The 21,216-nt window shown below is 39.1% G+C and overlaps 1 protein-coding gene across 6 annotated transcripts in view; it reads right to left on the bottom strand.

Moving 5' to 3' along the window:
• Hecw (Hecw ubiquitin protein ligase) overlaps positions 1 to 21,216 on the bottom strand; it is a 101,996-nt gene that overhangs the window by 61,045 nt on the left and 19,735 nt on the right. Inside the window, exon 1 of one of the 6 annotated variants that reach the window (XM_064036347.1) lies at positions 6,940 to 7,314. The exons of the other annotated variants lie outside the window; for them this stretch is intronic. Coding sequence (XP_063892417.1) covers positions 6,940 to 7,099 — 160 coding nt within the window. The 5' untranslated portion in view covers positions 7,100 to 7,314. Of the gene's footprint in view, positions 1 to 6,939; positions 7,315 to 21,216 lie in introns of those variants that run through there. 6 annotated transcript variants of the gene reach the window in all.

The following is a 21,216-nucleotide window of genomic DNA, read 5'->3' on the forward strand; positions in this document are numbered from 1 at the left end:
ATCAAGACATATTCCGACGCCTTGTCATTCCGAACTAATCCACAACAGTGCCAATGAACTCTTACGGCGTTATTGTTATGAAAGAGCGAGTTATCTTTAATAGTCGATCGGGTCCGATCTCTAATTCCGTTGACAGTCGTCCCATTCAATAATAACGACTTGTTGTCTGTAGGATGTCGTATGACTACGCCTACACCGCAATTAAGTAACGTGGAATGTTATCCTAAAGGTGAGTGTAGGTGACAACGAAAATATTAAATTAACTAGTCGATTAGGTAATAAAGTAAACGTGCGTTTGGCTGGCGAATTAGGCAAGTGCTAATATTTGCGGACACCTACATCCGCCAACCTGCCGCATGCCGGGCGGCCGTGCCGCGGCTCGACGAGTCAATAAACTCCCACTATGTTTTACTAGCTAACACTACGAAATGGAGTAACTAGAAAGTGCATGGGGGCGAAATCAATTTGCCTTTGCGCGGTCCAGCTGGAACGCAAATATTGAAAAGGCCGACCGATTTCACTTACACAAATTGCACTATTGACCACTGCCAATTCATGAATACTGACGGTAAAGTCCCATCCATTTAAATAGAGCAGTATGTTCACACATTCCTTAACCATTTAAGTAATGTTTCTAGAAGCCAAAGGCGTCACACCAGTACCTAGGTTCTAATTATGTAAATCCTATACGACTGGCGAGGTAAACGAGTAGGTAGTTTAGGAAAACAAATAACAAGTCGGTAATGCAATCATGCTTAACATGCAGTATGCGCACTATTTTGTTACGCGTTAGCAAATATAATGTCATCAACATAGTTATGACAACATTGCAGAATGTGCACTTTGTATAATCAACAGCAAACCCAATCTTGGAATCGACCTATGATCAGAGCCATGGGGTACAGTCGAGGTTTTCCCTATTGGAATTTGAATATGACCACCTTTGTCGCCATTTAGAGGAGGTTTAGCGCTTTGCCATGTAGGGGACAATACTAATCAATGTGACAAGCGAGTGCGGCAGGTCGCGGGGGCGGTGGCTCAGCGGCGGCGTGGCGGTGGCGCGGCGCTGCTGCCGGGAGTGACGCGTCACGTAGGCGCGTGCGCTCGGCATGCGCGACGCGCCCCCCGTTACGCCGCCGCCATTATAAATCTCCTACGATTCCGCGGAATTTATGGGAACGTTGCCAGCGACATCCTCGCCCATCGACATCGACCGGTTATCGACTGGCCACTTGCCTACTCCGATTCCGGACACGTAATAGTCATCGTAAATTCGACAACCCATTTTGGAATGCAATACCTATTTAATTAAGGATACCCATTGGTTACGTTTCGATTGTACACTCTACGTTCGACTTCCGTGAGAGTGAAGTTGAACCTATAGGGTAAATGAACCAGTTGTGTGCGATGGGGAATTCCAAACTTAAGCTCCATTCAATAAGGTATTCAATGGAAGTAGTGCTTTCAACGTGTTAATACAAATACGCAAGCGGAATCGGGATTCAGAGTGCGGCATGCAAAAGAATAAGCGACATCAGACGAGAACCGGGACGAACGACCTCCACATCTGCAAACCGAATACAAATGCCCTAATCGGGTAGTCGACTAATGTGATCAGTCAGCACAGAAGTGTAATAAATCATGGGAAAATAACGAGAAACTTATTTGCATTCATTGCAGATTGCAATAAAAGTGCACACGACGACCACAGCAAAATAATATAAAATCGTTAAATCAATGAAATACGATGAAGAAATCTTTTTTTATCTATACCAGTGACATCATTGTGCCCAAAGGTATTACAAATTAGGTTGTTAATTAGCATATTCATGTGGCAGCCGCTGTCAAAGTTATAACAGTTATTAAAATTTGGACGGCGAAGTACCTTCACCGAATTGTGGCTGTATCGTCGCGCGGCCTTTCAACGAGCCGAATACTTACACGCACTTCCTGTACTACGGGTATTCAATTGGCGAAAAACAACGACCACTAATAATAACCGTTTGTACGACTGGTAACAAGATGATAACATACGTGCTCGATCAAATTGACGCCGATAGCATCGCGTGCCATTGACCGTGATCCGCCTTCAAATGTCAAAGGTCGTTGTTAAGGATTTCCGCTTATAAATCCACGTTAACGAATATTCTCTATAACAATAACATGATCATTATCTCTTAGTTCACATCTACGTCTTACGAAGTGATCTCCACATCTTCACAATTTCGGAATATAATGTGGGAACTAATTCTTTCATATTTGCAAACAATGGTTGTGCAAAAACATGATTCGCAGACAGGTATCGTGTGATTGTGCAGTCTCATTAACTGGGTTTTTAAATTATATTTATTGTGAGAAAAGAATTAACAAAGGCTTTTGAAATGTTTGTTTATTTTGAGAGGAGATTGAGTGAAGGCGCGAGAAAAAGTTGCACCACAAAAGTATCAAGGTATTGCAAAGCTTTGCAGGATCGAGACTAGTCTCACAAAATGTAAATAGCGTAGATGGAAGATTCCCGGCTAATTGAAGAGTTGTATAATAGAGGCTCGCCTTCCTGCGTCGTGTGGCGTCACAGTGAGACACAGCTATCGTTACATTAGAGATGGTACTATTTTTTCTGAGAAAGGGAAGTGGACGGCAGACAGGTGAGCCGGTAACGGTGGAATGGCGACGAGCGAGCGGCCACGTCCCGCGCGTCCACATTCCTGGATAAATCTTTATCTAACCGATGCCGTGCCATCGGGCAACTTGGCCGACGACTAAACCCCAAACATTCCTGTGTTCTACGATTATATCCTGTCCAAAATTAACTCACGTAATTTAAGCATTAGTTTGGCCGTTCAATGATTTTGAAAGGTCGCAAATGTTGGATGTTAAATTGAAGAACGTTTTGTGAAACTTTTGTGATATTGATTGAAAACCGAGAAAAATAAAAAAATAGTTAATCAAAAGATCCTGCAACCGTTAACGAAAAACCGCATACAGTACAGCAGATTGCAGGTTTGCAGTCAAACTGAAGTGAATAATCGATGCGTCTTTTTCCGTGCCGCAAACTAGTTAGCGTGCAATTTCGTCATCTGTCACCGCGCAGATGTATCCCTTATTGGGTAACAAGTAACGGCCGCATACATATTCAGTATTCAACATACAGACAGATAATTTTAGTGTCATATTCACAGGCTCGTGTATCCAGTGCAATGATAAGTAGAGCGTTGCATTCCCACATGATAAGTACCGCTGGTTGACGATTGTGGTGCCTTCTTTACGCAGGGAACTGATTTATCTTGGCGATTCGCTTCCGTTTCATTGTTGCATGGGCCGTGCGAATTTTGCGAAACTAAGACTTTACTGTTAATGCAATTAAAGGGGATACAGGATACAGTTAGCAGTGCCATTAGAAACTGTAGACACTAACCACAGCATATATTCTCTTCCCACAATTGGATAATAATAACAATAGATGGATAGATTACTTGTTTGCATAAATATGTGTGTACATGAACATAGAAAATTGAATACGTTTACATAATAAATGGAGAATTAAATCGTTAAAAGTGAGACATTTGTGCATGCAATTATTGAAGTAGAAAGAAGATATAAATAACTTTGACTAAGAACTAAATCAGCAATTAATAACTAACCCACGTAACTTATCACGATCACGATCGCCATATAACATTGCCATAATCACAAGGTTAGTCAAGTGGAACTGATCATTGTGAACAAATGACTGAATGGGGGTGGACCTACACGACCTACCTACAGCCGCTTCTAAATATAACCTCTAAAGAGTTCGCTGATCCGTCCCATATTATTCTAAAATTTTCGTTCCAAGCGAAAAAATCGTGATGTAAAATTTTACACAAGATCCTTTCTACCAGTTACAAAACCAGATGCATTGTTGCCTCGAATCTCCATGATGCAACGACTATCATGCAAGAAACTCATAGACATGCAGGCATTGAGTTACTTTCAAGCATCGTAATACTCATTGACCTTAGTTGACTTATGCTTAACTAGCGCGAAAACAGGATTTAACGCACACCTAACTTTCAGAGCATTTATATGTAAATTTCCCATTTCTATAGATATGAGACCTGATAGCAACTAAAAATCTAGTGTAGGACTTCCGATGTCCTTCCCACGTCTATTCCAAAGACCATTAAACAGTAAGGCCGTAAGACCACTTTCTTAGTTTACGAGCTAAGGATCGTAAACATGCAAAGCTGGTAGAGGCACTTGCACTGATACGATCGATATCCTGCATGTTCCCACGCGATCGTCGCGGAAGTCCGTATCGTTCTGTCAGCGATGCTGGGCTGCTGCCTGGACATCGGTCCGTTCCCACGGCCGGCTTGCGTCCGGAACCTCGCGATTGTGCTTCCATACCCAGCTAAATTGTTAGCACATTTGAAATAAGTTTGGCTTCCTTAAAAAAATAACAAATCGAGTAATTCTATTTTTTAACTAAAAAGTCTATAAGTTAGTAAACTGAAAACAGGGAATTGCAAAAATTTTCGCAAAAAAATGCACGTTTATTCGGCTGTGTTCCGGTGCTCTACGGAAGCGCGTATGCAGTTTCAAGTTCCACTTTTAACATATCAACACTTGCTTATATTTCGATGCCATGAAGACGCTCCAGTTATAGCGCAAACTGTTAAACGACACGCAAAACTTCCTGTTTCCCTTACACGCTAAACCGCTACATCTTCACATTTAATAACATGCATTTAAAACATGGCGTCGCATATTGTCCGCATTCGGAGCTGCAATATTTTGCACTCATAAACGTCGCGATAACGGCCAATTTAAAAAATATAATATGCTTTTAAGTAGTTAATGCAGCTGCGGAGGATCGGTTTTATTACTGTGAGGTTTTTATGTCTTTGGTAATCCGCTTTATCTGGGTTTGGGCATAATTATGATAATGCTGTCGTTAATATTAATTAATCCACACATTGCTCAAGCCGTGACACTGGAGCCCTTCGTTCAGTGTTCTCTCACATTACGGACACCCTACACCCAATACTTCACCTTATCTGGCGAGCTTATGTGTCATAAGCAGATCACATCATAATATTAAGTTATTTGAGGCACGATAATCTGCTAAACAAGGCAGGTAAAAATGAAAACGAGACAGCAAATTTATTTCTGTACTATTTTTAGTGTTGGGCAGATGTTTACAAGAAAATAAAACACCAAAAGTGGTACTGGCCGACCAAGGAGTAACCATTAAAGGATATGCGAGAACGATTCGCAAGATGCTACTCTTTAATTAAACGGAGTTGGAAATATTATTTGTAAAGAAACAGAGAATTAATTGTTTCTAAAAATTGATCAATTTAATTTTGATGTAGAATTTTTTTTGTGCCAGAATTTTAAACACTACAGAAAAGTAGCATCAAACAAAGCTTTGAAAGTTTGACATACACTTAACAGCTAAGCCGTTTTAAAACCGTTTCATAGATAATGTGCCCATAAGCCATCGATATATATGTACTACGTACTAGATAGAACGTTCCGAACAAAAAGCTTACCACACTGAACTGCACTGCAGACTATGCAGTGCCCAAAATGGCAAATCAGAGCGATTTTGACACCTGCGTCAGATGGATGTCTATGAAACGACAATTATAAAATAGAAAATACATATCAAGATATAAACTTACACATATAAACTATTCGAGAGTCAAGTTAGTAAAATTACACGCTGTTCATGCTATTACAACGCTTGTATATCATACTTTTCATTTATAATTCAATTTTACAAATATGCATTAATTTGTTCCCGCCCGCCATCTTAAATTATGGATTAAGAAAATCGTGCAGAAACAGATGTGCCATAAAACTGGCAGTAGGTAAAATATCAATGAAAACAGACTTCACTTTGTCATGGTATGTTCTTACTTTCAAGAAAAAATAATTAAATTCGCGAAAATTTGTGATAGCCCTTAAGAAAAAAAACATCGTAATTAATATTAAAAACTCTAAAAATAAGTTCCTGGTTTTAATATATTACATGATTTTGCATTCAATTAGATATAAATAAACTTTTTGATATATTACATGATTTTGAATTCACTTAGATATAAACTTTTTGAGTAATGAAAAATGTAGGCAAAATACGAGCGACACTTCAGCAATTAACATCAATGAGGATGACTACATGTCACAATACGTCAACGAGATGTCAACAGACGACATAAGCGGGTAAATTATTTGTATGGATGTTCTTGTCTATCGCTAGAATATATGTCAATGCCATAAGCCGATAACCCATCTGTTGTCATCTTGTCACTTTTTAGTGCACTATCCTAAATCTAAGCATCAGTCCTGTCAGAAAGCTTCTCGAACTTTCTACGCATTTTCTTTTAATTATACTCATTCACACGTCAATGAATTCCTCTCACGAAACGACGAAATAATATGTCGTGACAAACCTCATAATTGTATGAGTAAATGATAGAATTAGTGACCATGTTACGTTCGTGGACACATGGGTGTTTTATTGTTTATTTGCATTGAAACGAAATATGAAAGTAGTGACAAAAACATTACTGCCAATACGGCTAAAAACAAATAAAAGCTTCACAAAGGCTTTTATTTCCCTAATGCGTAGTTACACATCGGACATTTCTGGTCTAGTTGCGCAACGCAAATCTTGTATGAAAAATGTGAATGTCCTAACGATAGCAGCTGGCTAGACAACAGTTTAAAACTAGATCCCTCTGTTCTCAAGAGCCAAGACACTTTTAAACTCGGTCGCGATCGACAACGTGCTTTATCAGAAAACCAATTTGGAAGACGTTAGCTAGACTAGAGCACTAGAGCCAACGAAGCATCCATTATCAAACTATGAAAAATTCACAGCTTAATCTTTCACGATTCAAAAATCGTACAAAAGATGATGAAGATATGTCTATTATTAAGCCTACTCACCTTCAAAATCCACTTCTGTTATCAGATCCAGGGAATAAACGATGTTAGACGACTGTAAAACCGAGAGTGCACTAGAAACTTTCTCTCGCTGCGTTATTGACCGATGACGTTCGTTATCAGTACGCATGTTCGGCGTATCGGTAAAATACTGCGCAGACATTACCCTGCGTCGTAAAAGGGGGTAAGCGACAACTATGAATGGCAACTAGGTGAATTACCCTATAACACTATCTCTATGAGAATTTTATTAGCTATTGAAAGATTGCAACACAACACAGTTAAATTAGATAACTTTGTGGCAAAAAGAATATGTATGAATACGGAGATACAGCGCTCTGCAAGCGTTATGAGAGACTGAACTATCGATCTCAGTTAGCTAAGTGCAGGTCTTTACCGACTGCAGGGTTGTACCTATTTTTATTCATTTGTTACCTAGCTATTGAGCTTCCCGTTCAATGAAGCTGCTGAAGTCCGGGCATGCGCTTTTGATTTATACTAACATTGCATGAATGACAAAAATATTCAACAGGTAAACTCCTGAATGACTTAATCTAACACATTAGTTGAAATGGTTGTTAAAAGAGCTTTATTGTCATCGAGCCAAACACACGAAGTGATGTCATGTAGCAAATTTTGCTTTCGTTGAAATCCTTTCTTCGCGATAGCTCGGTTTACGAATTTAGTTGTCATAAAAAGTATACGTGATCTACTATTTTACAGCCCTGATTCGAAATAATCACAAGCAAAAGTCACGAGAGGAAAATGGCCATTCACACCATGTTTCCAATTTTAAGTCTGCCTCTAAAATTCCTAACTCATTTCAACGAAGTCTACACAACACCAATAAAGAACCTGCCTAAATTAAAATAAAATACCCGATGGAACCAGTACCAAGGACAATAGCGCGTACATATGTCGAAGTGTGACACTGATTTACATAGCTTGACCGGATGTAAGGCACCGGCATCATTTGTCCGTGCGGTGCATGTTCGCATTAGTCCTGCTGCAGCCGCTCAAGGCTGACCTTGGGTTGGACCACCCGCATGTAAAAACTAAAGGCAAAAGGCATATGAAGCAAATATTGTAAAATAGACAATCAAATTGTTGTCCAAAATTCAGAAATCTTACTGCGTCCATCTGGACCCAATTGCCTTCGATTGGAAGGCTGTAGCCCGAAGTGGAAACGCAAATAGATACTCGTGAATATAAGTCCAGTGTGCACATAGAAAATATCATTTACATATTAATTGATAGATGATTATGAAGCTTTGCATTTTTGGTATCGAAAAAAGTCTTTGCCTTCTCACTTTTCACGATCAGATCACCCTTAAGAGATAGTCACCCCTATGTCACTCTTGCTGACAATTGCGTGGGGACTTATCTCCTTTGATGAAAGTGATACTGCAAGGGAAGGACATTTCATACAATGCAGGTATCCATAGAAACCAGATCAATGAATAAGGGTAACTCACGTGTCTAGACAGTCCATTACAGGGATGAAGTTACACCTTCTCTGACGCATCTCAGAAAAAGAACAAAAGACTGTCTCTTAAAGTTATACTTGGAGATAATGAAGAGCATAATGCTTCGTACAAAAAAAATGTAGCATAAAAATCTGTTGCAACAGTTCTTATGAAACTGATGCATTCTAAAATACCTACTTCTGGTTTTTAATTGCGGAGAAAAACAATATGCAACGGTAAAGTTTATTCAAATTGGTCGAGCGGTTTTCGAGGTTACCAACATTTAGATGTTTTTTCTTTGATATGACCAAAAAACTCAGAATTTTGTTCTCAGAGACAAAACAATGGACCTGACTAATTATGATTTATCAGAGTTTCGTTAAAAAATGTCTAGATAATTAATAACTGGCAGTAATGGCGGATGCAAATGATTGTGCAATTTTTTTAGGTTAGTTTTATATTAACGATACGGGTCACAGTGATAATACTGAACGCGAACGGAGTCGTGAACACAACACTCAATAGCCATTACGAATTATTCGATAATTGACTTCTTATATTTAATTTAGAAAATAAATTGAATACAGACAAGGAGTCTGGACTTATGCAATAGTGTAGCTTGGTTTGTAAGTAATGGAAAACGTGATTGTCTTTCTTACTGACAAGTTGGCTATTTGCTTTATTCTCTGTCCGAAAGTAAATAACTCACAGCATGCCAAGCGAGTAGTATTCATTCATGTCGGAGTACTCTGCTGTTGAAATAGACTTTTTAATATGTAAGTATGTCTGCAACATTGCTGATTACTCTGGGACATCGTAAGGCTATCTAGTCCACATTAAATGCAGGCACAATTTGGCACGGGCTGCGGCGCAGCGTCACATCCGGCCCGATGACCGCTTGGTTGCGCAAACGCACCAACATGGGCATTGTATGCAAAACGTTCGCGCACCACTCGCCAAATACCGAATGCTAACGGCACTTTACTAATAGGGATTTAGGGTACCAGGAATTCGTTGGAAAACAAGATCTTGTTTTTAGAACATGAATTAAACAGCATTGAAAATAGTTGCACGAGTTCTAAACAGAAAAGCCAGTGTTACAAATTAAATACATGTTTTGTTTATCCGTTTTGTTCATTTAAATACCTTGTTTTAAATGCCATTGTAAGACTTTGTTTATAGTTTCCCGGGAAAACAGCATATCTGAGGGCACGGCAGTGCCCCAGCCAAGACTCGAGCAAAGCGGGCACGGCCGTACCATCTTTTCTCGAAGCGTTTCGCGGCTATTTCAGCCCCCTGTATCTTCCATGTGAACAAAGCTAGGAGTTTAGGTTTTCGATGACCAAGAGTAAGTATTAGAACAAGCTCAGTCCCAAAATTACAAGAAATTTGAATAAATAGTTTACGAGTTATGAGCGATCAAAGTTACACCATTTTGTCACTGACTCACTCACTGACCGATCATCAAAAGTCTAAGGTACTTCTAGCAAACTTAGAACCTTCAAATTTGGCACCAAGATAGGTTATTAGCTACATTTAAAGGAAAAATTATAAAAACCTTAAAACTTAATAAAAAATAGGAAACAAATTTATATTTGCGGTTTTTCAAGAACATTGTGTATGAATTTTGACTGCATTGATAACTTTGTTATTTATTTATGTACAAAATGTTACTATTTGTTTTTTTTTGTTACGTAGTGTGGTATTGTTAATATGTATTAAATATACATACATATGAATAAAAAAGCTAGGTTAAAATAAAATGAATAATGATAAAATCTTTCATATTAATGCAGTGCGATAAATACTGCATGCTCGCTCGATAGATGGCGTTGTCCTGGTCTAAATCGCGCTACGGTTTTTAGTTAAAAAAAAAAACAATTTCATGTGATAGCGCCATCTACCTCTGAAATAAATCTGTTTTATTCTAAAAGATATTCGATTAAAAAATTCGACAATTTCGAAATTGTTTAATTTATTTAAAAAAAATGTTGTTTACGTGCTAGTTTAGGTCTACATATTTAGTTTGTTATATATTTAGTTAGTTGCATGTAAGTTAATTTAATTTGTTATATACTTAGAGAAGAAGGAGACCTACAAAAAATAAATTAGATCCCACCAAAAACATTAAATGTAAAAAAAGCCAATCCTCTACGCAATTCCTCCACCGTAAAAAGTTTTGAGATCGCATAGAAGCCAAGTCCTGTTCAACTTTATTTGTAATAATAAATCAATATTTTGTGACTATATCAATAGTTTTGTTCACATTACAATAATATTGTCTTGGCCATGAGCACAAGTTAATAGTCGCTCCCTGAAATAATGTGTAAATACCATTGAATTGATACATTCTATATGGACATGATTTTACGATTGGACTGATTGGAATTTGAGATCACCATGGACCAAACATGCGCCATAGTAAATGTGCAGTTCATGATTTTGGATGATACTGACTGTCGGTCATTTAGTAACAATTGAAAAAACTAAAAGTATTTAATTCTGTGATATTAAACTTCATGATTGACTTTCACCTCTCCAAGATATGCTGTATTATATTTGTAGTTTATTGTGCTCATGGCTAAGTCAATATTATTGTAATGTGAACAAAACTATTGATATAGTCACAAAATATTGATTTATTATTACAAATAAAGTTGAACAGGACTTGGCTTCTATGCGATCTCAAAACTTTTTACGGTGGAGGAATTGCGTAGAGGATTGGCTTTTTTTACATTTAATGTTTTTGGTGGGATCCGTCTATCCGGCTGATATTGTATGTTCCGTCATATAGGTACAAAAGAATCAATGAACATACCGAAGAGAACAAAGCAAGCCGACATAGCTACTCAAACAAATTATAAACATAATCGGCTACTATGCTATGACACATCTCCGCACCGATTTTTTGTATTCCAACGCTGGCAAACTTCCGGATGTGCATACATAATGAGATTAAATCGTTCCCCGGGCAACAAATGTACAGTAAAAACACAAAAGGCTGAAATCACACACCCGTTCAACGAATGATGTTTACCCAAGCTTCGTCGGACAAATACACTGGCCCTTTGAAATGCGCGTACGCCGCTTATACGCGATATCAAAAGGACCGGAAGGATTTGGGCTTCTTTCCTCCGTTTCCTACACTAACTAATGTTAATTTTTTAAGCAAACAGCCTTTATAGTCTCCCTTTTGACGTCTTTTAAGCTGACGATCAGTCTTCACAAGAAGTTTTTGACAGATCATAACAAATTGATGCAGACTCAAAAAAAAATTTTTTTTTATTCTATTTTTCGTGTAAGTATACTGCGAATATTTTAGATATTATTTACACATGCTCATTTTTTTATATCCTGAAATAGCAAAGCAATGTATGCTATACATAGATTTATTCATAATATATTAAGTATGATGAAAATAACTAATGAAAAAAGCACGCTCGTCTTCATCTTGACGAAGCCACAGAGAAGCATCGTTCATGTGAAACAAATCCTGACCGGGACCGGACATCCGTCTTTGTCGATATTCCCGTTCTACATCAAAGGGAACCACTCAATTTTAAACACAAACAAGATTGAACCTTAAAAATATGAATTAAGAGCCCACACTACCATTTTGATAACAGCCAAAGAAAATCTGTTCCAATAGATCTTGTCACTCGCAGAGATGATTAAATTGCAGTGGACAGCGTTACAATAGCGGATGCGGAAATAAGTCGTAGTGTTACAAATTCTGATGCAGTCCACGCCCAGAGAGAGCGCGCTCATAATATTCTATTGTATGATGAAGATATACCCTACTCAGTAGGTATTCACCGACATTGACATATTAAAGCTCAATTGGTTAAAATTGACGCGTGTTAAACATTGTAATAAACACGAGGGGTCCAAGTAAATAAGGATAAGTACTATCCAATAATGTACATCTACCGTAATTGATTGATGAAGTGTTTGACCTTCAGTGGATCGTGAAGCGGTGATTACGAAGCACTTACCTGGAACAAACGACCAGAAATAAATGTTAACGAGCTGAGATGAGGAGTTACAGAAATAGATAACGATATTAAATTTGTCACTTTGTGTTGAGAGTGGTCACTCGCGCAATCCGTAGGTGTCGCCCACGTTCAATCCATTTCCGTTGGGGACTTTAAAGATGAGACACGGTCTTCCCTTGAATTCATGCTAACTTTTCTCTAGATCCTATAGAACGTACATGACGTTTTATTTGCTAAGCACTAAGACACCTACACTTGGTTGGGATAAGTTTATAGTTCCGATAGATGCACCGGTTGATTGGTTAGGTTACAAGAAACGGCGACCTTGTCGGAGGACTTGATCAGCGGACGTGGATGGTCGTAAAATAAAAACGGCTCTCGTAGTCGCACAGACAAACAGACAGACGGCTATAATATAATATGGCGAGACGCTCACACGATTGACGGCCGATAGCTCCATCGACAGAATGCCGGCATCCGGCATTCAAGGTGACACGGCCCATCCTTGCAGATACGGACCCGACCAGAGTAGTATTATCACAGAAACAATAGTACTGCCTAATTATCATGAGAATAACATAGATAGCTATTTCCCATTATCATAAATCATCAGACACGGGTAATCTTGACAGAACATTTAGAGTATAAACGCTTGTGGTTAATTGTGTAGTCTCCATAAATCCCAAGAAATATGAAACCTTAAACATAAAACGCCACTTACTGAATACTTTAATGTCCAACATTATTATGGAAGCATTCAACATGAAGCGTTAAATCATAATGATGGTCAATAGAATACTGAATCATTACTCAACATAAGATTTCAAATTAAATTCCGTAATATAATCCGCGCGACTATCTCCAGGGCCAAGGCAGCGGTCATATAGAAACAGTTGAGTAATACAGCTAATGGATGGATGGCATCAAGGCGGAGTGTTAGCCTAGTGCGCAATGGATTGTCGTTAAATTGAATTAGAGCGCACCACCGGCTTGCGCCCGCGCAGTTCGACGACCGATCGCCCACCACATTTACCATACTTATTGATCCCATTCAGCCGATCCTTTTTGATTGATCAACCTTGATGTGGGAGTGACAGCGTTCCAAACATGTGACAGACTTTATGATTTTTGCTTGTAAAGAGATTACAGCCGCCACGCAATTGTAACGACGACGACTCGTTTCATAGGTAGTAAATAAGTATTTCTAAACATTCTTTATGTGCTCGTGGGCAGGAGGAAAGTATATAGAAATACGAAGGCGGGCGTGGGCTTAAGTCGGGGGCGGCGACATTTCTCCCTCCAGCGATGGTAAGTTAGTGCTCAAATGAGCTGGTTCTTATTAATGTGTGATAGTGACGCGTGACGCAGCCTTGCATAATACAATGCAACTAGAATAATAGCAGACGGGAAGTGAACAATCATAGACTATGTTATGCAAACTTGGATTACTGCATATTATACTTGTTTTTAAGTTATCCAGGGACAGGTAACGACTGCCAAAAAGAGATGCTGTCGATCACAAAATTGCAATGAATTTATCATATGATGAACTTGAGAATGCCGATTTAAATGTTAATCAAAAGTTAAGTACCGTAAATCTGTCATAAGTGGTTATTCTACTTTTTGTGCTGGTACAAAATAATTGAAGGGCACCTTCAAAGTGGCAGTGTAAAGACTCGCGTACAAACTTAAAACTGGCTTTAAAAATTTTATTAATATTTAATCAAACATCGGTAAATACATGTAAAAATGTTCTTACTTAGCCAGTTAAGAATCCCAAGCAATCTATGCATAGAATGGAAATAGATATAAGAGCACGCTGTTACTTTCACCGCTCCATAGTCTTGCAACGTGTGTCATACTTCCTGACACATAAATGGGCTCCAGTACAACTGTCAAGTACAGCACTGGCTCTCCATCAAGCACTGCTTTATTGTCGAGCACAACAGATTCCAACGTCTTGCTTTGGAATTCAGTAACAAGATCCTCGGTATGTAGTTCAGTGACAAATTATTCTAAAGGAAATATTTCTCCAATAAATTCTTATACGCGTGGTAAGAAACCGCAAACCGCAAAACTTCATAGCTTTCATACTTGTTCATTTTATACACCTACTTGACTGGATATTAGTTTTAACACTTTTTAAATAGGAAATAATATTTTTTATAAGCTAGCCACTTCGGATTGACATAAGTTGACTTTGAAACTTGTTTTCTGACAGTTGACCCTTTGTTGGAAGGTAAACAGGACAACAGGTTACTATAAAAATTTCAAACGTTTTGCCAACAGAAAAAAATACTATAAATCAAACAGAGGTGACGTTTCAATAAAATGTATCATTGAATAATACAACTTTAATATAATACGACTCCTCCAAAATATGTACGTCACGTAACATTGATAAATAACCGAACAAATATTTATTAAACTTCCATAAAAAAGTGATGCGCTTTCGGCAGCCATTAAGTCCAGCCCTAGACGTGAGGGTCCGTACTAATCCCTCAAACATGTGTATGGGCACGTGCCTCGGGGAACTTGCAACCTTCGAAATTATTTATGAAGATCACCCAAACACCGCATGTCGTGAACGAATTTATTGAACAAAAGCGATATAGGTACGCCGCTATGGTAACGCTGCTGAAAGTGTGTTTATAGCATCCGCCTTCCTGCTGTGGACCGACGAAAATACCGTTACGCCCGCACAACCAAACTCCATTGATTTACATACGCAAATCATGACGAATTGCTCACAATGCGCAGCCGAAATACGCCGATGTTCATCCACCAGTCCACAACACAACACTGAGCGAAGTGATTCATTGCCCACTTCCACCCACCGAGAGACCATATTCGTATGAATGAAGATGTTATCCTTAGACCTTTTTGGAAATTAGACCAAGTTGCGCCTTGTCGAAGGTTGTTTGTAAACTCATTAATATTTCATTCCAAGGGCACTCGTCTGGAATGCAGTGCTTATAAAAACACAATTCCAATTCAATGACCAGAAGCACAGATCTTGCGACTATTATGTTTATTGTACATTGCAAATGTCAACGACGTGCTTTGTATCCATGTGCCTGGAAACTGAACATTTCTATTCAGAGCAAAAGCCTCATGTCCTGTTTATTAAAGTCTATTCAACCACTAAACTAGTAGGAAATGGCATACAAGATGTCTCACGGCAATGTCTATTATTGCGTCCTTACGTGAATGGAATGTCCGACGGAGAGACACTTTAATTTGTTGTGGATTCTTTTAATAGAAACTAATAAGCTCTAATAGTTATCGCATACTATATGTACCGGTTGAGTTATGGATTAAGTCATGGCGGAAACGGCCTTCAACAAAAACAAACTAATGCTACATGGAGGGGTTTAAAAAATTTAACACTCGTTAGTGCATCCGGTGAATTACGATTGCGCGTGGTGTCTTTTTGCTTTGCGTTCGATTTAAAAAAATAAACCGATCAATCGGACAACATAGCACACAGCGAGGGAGAATATCCTGTCGCCGCGGGAGAGTGGGGAGGAGGTTGCGCGCAGGCATCCATGAATGGCCCTAACGAACTGGCTGGCCTTGGCAGGACGGCCCTGCGGCCCTCCAGTGTCGCGGCTAGCTACGGACACAAACTTACATCTAACACTATAAGCCATTAACACCCCATGATATATTACCTTCTTTTGAACCGCATTCATAAATACATGTATTACGATGAGTTATTGAGTCAGGGCATTTAGCACCAAGCTAATCCGATGAAAGACTGGCATGAAAGTTCAAAGTAAGATAATATTTCTTCCATTGACGAAGTGGAAAAATCAAAGCTTGTTTAGTTACGAAATTATGATTATGTATCGATAGTGATACATACCTATGATAAACTATGTTATAAAACAGGAAACGCTTCAAGTCTTGCACACATACGCATGTACGAGCGCAGTAAACATCTCATTCATGATCCTTTGATTGAGTTTGAATGAGTGACGTGCTCAGCGTTTACAATTCGCCTCGTAACAGGAAGTGAAACGAGTCCAACTATATCAAGGACGCTAATATTGGAACATGATTTGTTACTCCATTCATCAAGGCAACTGCTTCAAACTTAATTTCTTTCATAACCTGTTTGATGGCAGCATCGTTAGTTATTTCATAATATTCACCGAAAGTGTTTTAGATTTTTAAGATAGTAATGTTTATATTGATAATATATTTATGCAGGCAAATGATTGGTGCGACCTTGAACAGGCCAGGATCGACATGCTAACCCACTTAACGCGGCGTGCCTGCGCGTGCCGTCAAGGGATTACGGCTCGAGCTAATGACGCCACCATTTACAACATCTGGTGATTTGCTTTTATTTGTTCAGCTATTTACATGAAACTAACACGTTGATGAATACGACTGTTTACGATTTAATCATGCAGGTTCTGCCTGCGAATAACACTGAATGTCAAATCCTAGTGCTCGATACAAAGATTTATGCAAAATGGCAGTGCGCAATACTTAGTTCAATCACTCAATTTATAGTTCATTTAAAGGATATAATGACATGCACCAAATACTTTCTTGGAGGTCAATGGCATAACAAAGCGGAAGTTCACAAAGTTAGACGCAGTATTTGTTCGCCTCCCATAAAGTTTAGGAGGTGCTGCGGGCCAATGGTCAGGTAAACATCGAGTTCCGTGCCACTGGTGACGATGGTTCTCAGGCAAGCCGCGGAACGTGCGGAAGATGAAATGTTACGCGGCCATGTAGCCGACCAACCGTCTCCCGAAATTAAAACGAGAGGAACGAAGACTAATACTGTCTAATAAGAATGACTCCAATAAAGACGCGTTTCCGAGTTATAGTGATACAACTTTAACATGCATAAAAGCTCTGATCTGTAAGAGATTCTTTACATAAATGATACGCTCTCATAAAATGATCTTGTCAAACAGCGTTCCCAAACTCCAACCTTACCTGTGTGCATTACTTACAAAAAACTTATTGAAATGTGACGGCGCGCAAAGGCAGAGGGTCAACTCGTGATCGATGATCAACTACGGTAGGTTTGTAATAGGCTCCTGAGTCAGGCACGAATTCTGATTCACGGTACTATACTGTGGAGTAAATGCCAGATCATTTGGTGTCAGTTAAAATTGCCGTTGCGGATCCGTGAAGGAACGTTGACCTGGATTAGTGAACGGCCGCCAGCATATGATACTGCTCTCATATTCAATGCACAAATGGCCAGTTTAGCAATCGGTTCACAGCCCGGATCTGCGTCTTGAAAACAGAATAAGATGTGAACAATGCCTCATTATAGACCGGTGTTGTTACCACCACGGTCTGAGCTAAGGAAGTCAATATCTATTAGCTCGTCACAATAGGTGAGCGACATCCGAAGCTCATTACTGGCATACGTTTCCGTTGGCGATTCGCAACACGCGAATAAATCGCGGCCTATCGGAGTATCAGTGGGCTTATCACGTTTTATATACGTTGTATGAACATTACTTTTTAAGAAGTAAACAAAGATTGCATTAAATATTTATGCATTTTTGTCATTTATGTCGATCTAGCTGCCAATCATGTGAAAATAGCAATCTGTAGATTTTAGTTTTCGTTCTTCGCAAACAATTTTGAATAACGTGAGCTGTGCTGTCTAGCAAGTATTAACATTTATATCAACCTGTCGATGTATACGTGTTATTAACGTTGGTAGACTCGTAAACATACGCGGCCTTGGCTGCTGCTTGTTTACGGATACAAATGCGTTGGCAAATGAACTCAACAATCTATAATTTGGTAAAAAGATGACAACATTGTTTTGCTTTAAATAATTTATGAATGAACGCGTTAATTAAAAAATCTACTATGTACCTGTATCTATCTATAATGTACAACTGCATATTAGTATTGTTTGTTTATTTGTTGGCCTCTGACAAATCCTAACCTGCACCGACAGTGAATGCATACCCATAAAGCAATGCAAATAGAACGTGAGGACGCATAATATCCAAGCGCTAGTGATCCGTGCCAGCAATCCTTAGGACATAAAGTAAGCAAACATGATTTGTTTTGTGCAAACAGTGTGTGTTATCTCGGCGGTTTACAGCCGTATTATCTGTGCGCACCACCGCACCACCTACGGTGAACATGGTAGTCACAAGAGACGTACGTGCTTTTTCTACTACACAAACATTTGTCATGTCAATATTTGTCGCATGCCCCCGCGAGTGTTGCAAGAGGCCGCCCTCCTACCTCATCCTACAGACTTTTGATGAGCGCAAACAAACATGGGGATAAAAACGGCTTGTTAAAACAAATAAAAATAAACGATAGCTAAAGAGACGATTTAAAGTCACCGAATGATCAACGTGAGTTTGGTCACAAAGAAATAAACGTGAAATTGACGTCAAACAATGATCTTGCGAGAAGAAATCCGACGAGTGAAACCATGATCGCTGATTTAATGAATACATTTTACAGGGCAGCAGTACAACGAACAGCGGAAAGCGCATAATGACTTCCGTTCGTCGGACAACGAGAAACATCGAAAATAAAACGACGTGCCGATATCCACGGACTCCGAATCGCACATACCCGAAGGCTCTGAAAGTATTTTTATGAGTATGACATAAGAATTAGCCCTAACATTTTTAACATTCAATGCAATAAATAGTACTTTTTGAAATGCAGTTTATGAATTTGAAATTCAGGAAATCATTTTACGATTTAAAGGACTTTGATAAACGGATATGGGAAGTGCGGTCGACATAGCGCAAGTGCCCCACCGTTCATCGGCTCGCGATTCTAATTTTGATATATCCTGCGGGTTTCCTGCGCAAGCACCGACCGGAACCGGCCCACTCTCCACTGGTAATAAATAAACCGTACGAGTTTCCAACGTCGCCGTCATGAACTTATAAATAAGTGGAAAATCTGATGAGAATCTTAATTCTACAACTATTCAATGCAATCTTATGCAAAATATCTGAAGTGCAAAAGTTTTTTCGTGAAAGCAGCGAAGCTATAAATGAATGGAATCCTAACAGTCACCCATCACGAATGCGGCATTATTGTCTAGTCGCGTGAGCTACGAATGATAACAATACGGTCTATACTAACAAAACAGCCGGCTACATATCTGCTCTGATGTACACAGTATATTTACATACCACACAGACTATAAACACACGCACGGGCAGCTACTTCATCTGTCGTCTAACACATACATCGCGAATTATAGCTATAAATAAAAACATAACATGTTTACAATAATTCTATTTGCGCATACGATGAACTAAATACCATCGCAAGAAATATTAGGTTCAAAGTAGAGGTCGCACTGATAGACGGAAAAGCATTGGTTTTGGTATCGAAATTGTGAATTTTGAACTAGTCAGTAATCAGTTCACATCCTCTTTAGACTCGCGTACTAAATGTGCAAGTTAACACCTATTGTTTCCGACGATGAGTACTCTTTCCATTCTCTACACCTAACGAGCCCATTGACTGTTTCTAGGAACTACTTCGATTGTTTAGTTCTCAGGACGGCACCTTTGGCCACTGCAACTTGGAAAATCTGCATCCAATTGGTTGTTTGAAGCCACATCATGAATTTTAGTGCCTTTAAAATAAGGAAAACTACAGGTACCATGTAATGAAAAAACAAGACTTCTGTCTGTGATTTCATGCAACAACTCATAAGCTGTATGCTAGGATGAGCACAGACATAATGATGGCATGAAGTCAGTCACAGTCCAGGAGCTCGTCATGGGAAAACGAATCTTTAGGAACACATATAGACAGTAATAAAGATACATAATCATCAAGCACTACTTTACACCGTTCCATACACTGAATTAAGTTTCATCCTCGTGGGAAAGCATGAAAGTTCCCACAAATATGTAAGTAGAATAACTAACAGCAATTCAACAAATTGATAAAATATGTTTGTATAAATGCACTTGTTCAATCAAGAGGTCATCAATGACGCTCTTGTTGACTGGCTTGTTACATCCTTTAACAACAACACCAGCATACATTATTAAACATCAATAGCACAAAAAAAAACACAATCATTGCAAAGATAATTGAAGCGGTCCTGTTCATTAGCGAAGAAAAAAGATAAAAAGCATTGACGTTCACGAACACGACACAAAAACATTCGGTGGACATGTCAACTGCTGTAAATGCAAACCCTAGCACGACTTGAAAGATAATGTTCGAGACCGCACTCATTAGCGATTTAGATTGGAACATTTTAAAAACAATAACATCCGTGATATTGAACGACAGAACATTAATTCATGACCATAATATGAAAGGTAACATATAAGGAGTCGTGACTGTAGACCGAAAGAAGACAAAACTCGGCAGGGGGTAATACTGATACCCCGACGTTTAATTGGACAGGCGACCTTTTACGGCAGATTTTCTTCAAAGTAACAGAGACTCACGATCTCGGTTGTCGCCTGATGGCGCGAGACAGGAAGCTGGGGCAAGGGGCGCGGGGACACGCTACACGATATCCCTTTTACGCGGACCAATTAACGGACCCCGTCGGACCGGATGTGCGTATACACATGCATTAGCACCTCCACCCTTCACTAATCTTTTTATGGGAACCAAAAAACATTTCCAGAAATATACAGCCCGCGAAATCTTAGGTGTCAAGAATATTTTATTGTCAATAATATGGTCACATACGCTGCGGAGACGTGACTTCATTGACCGGATTTCACACCATAGGCAATCGTCCTTGGTTGAGCTACTTAGCTCCTGAGCCGCCTATGGTACAGGACAATAAAACTTGCTAAGCATACAATTACATC

Source organism: Helicoverpa armigera, chromosome 9 (genome assembly GCF_030705265.1).
Source record: "Helicoverpa armigera isolate CAAS_96S chromosome 9, ASM3070526v1, whole genome shotgun sequence".
Lineage (NCBI taxonomy): Eukaryota > Metazoa > Arthropoda > Insecta > Lepidoptera > Noctuidae > Helicoverpa > Helicoverpa armigera.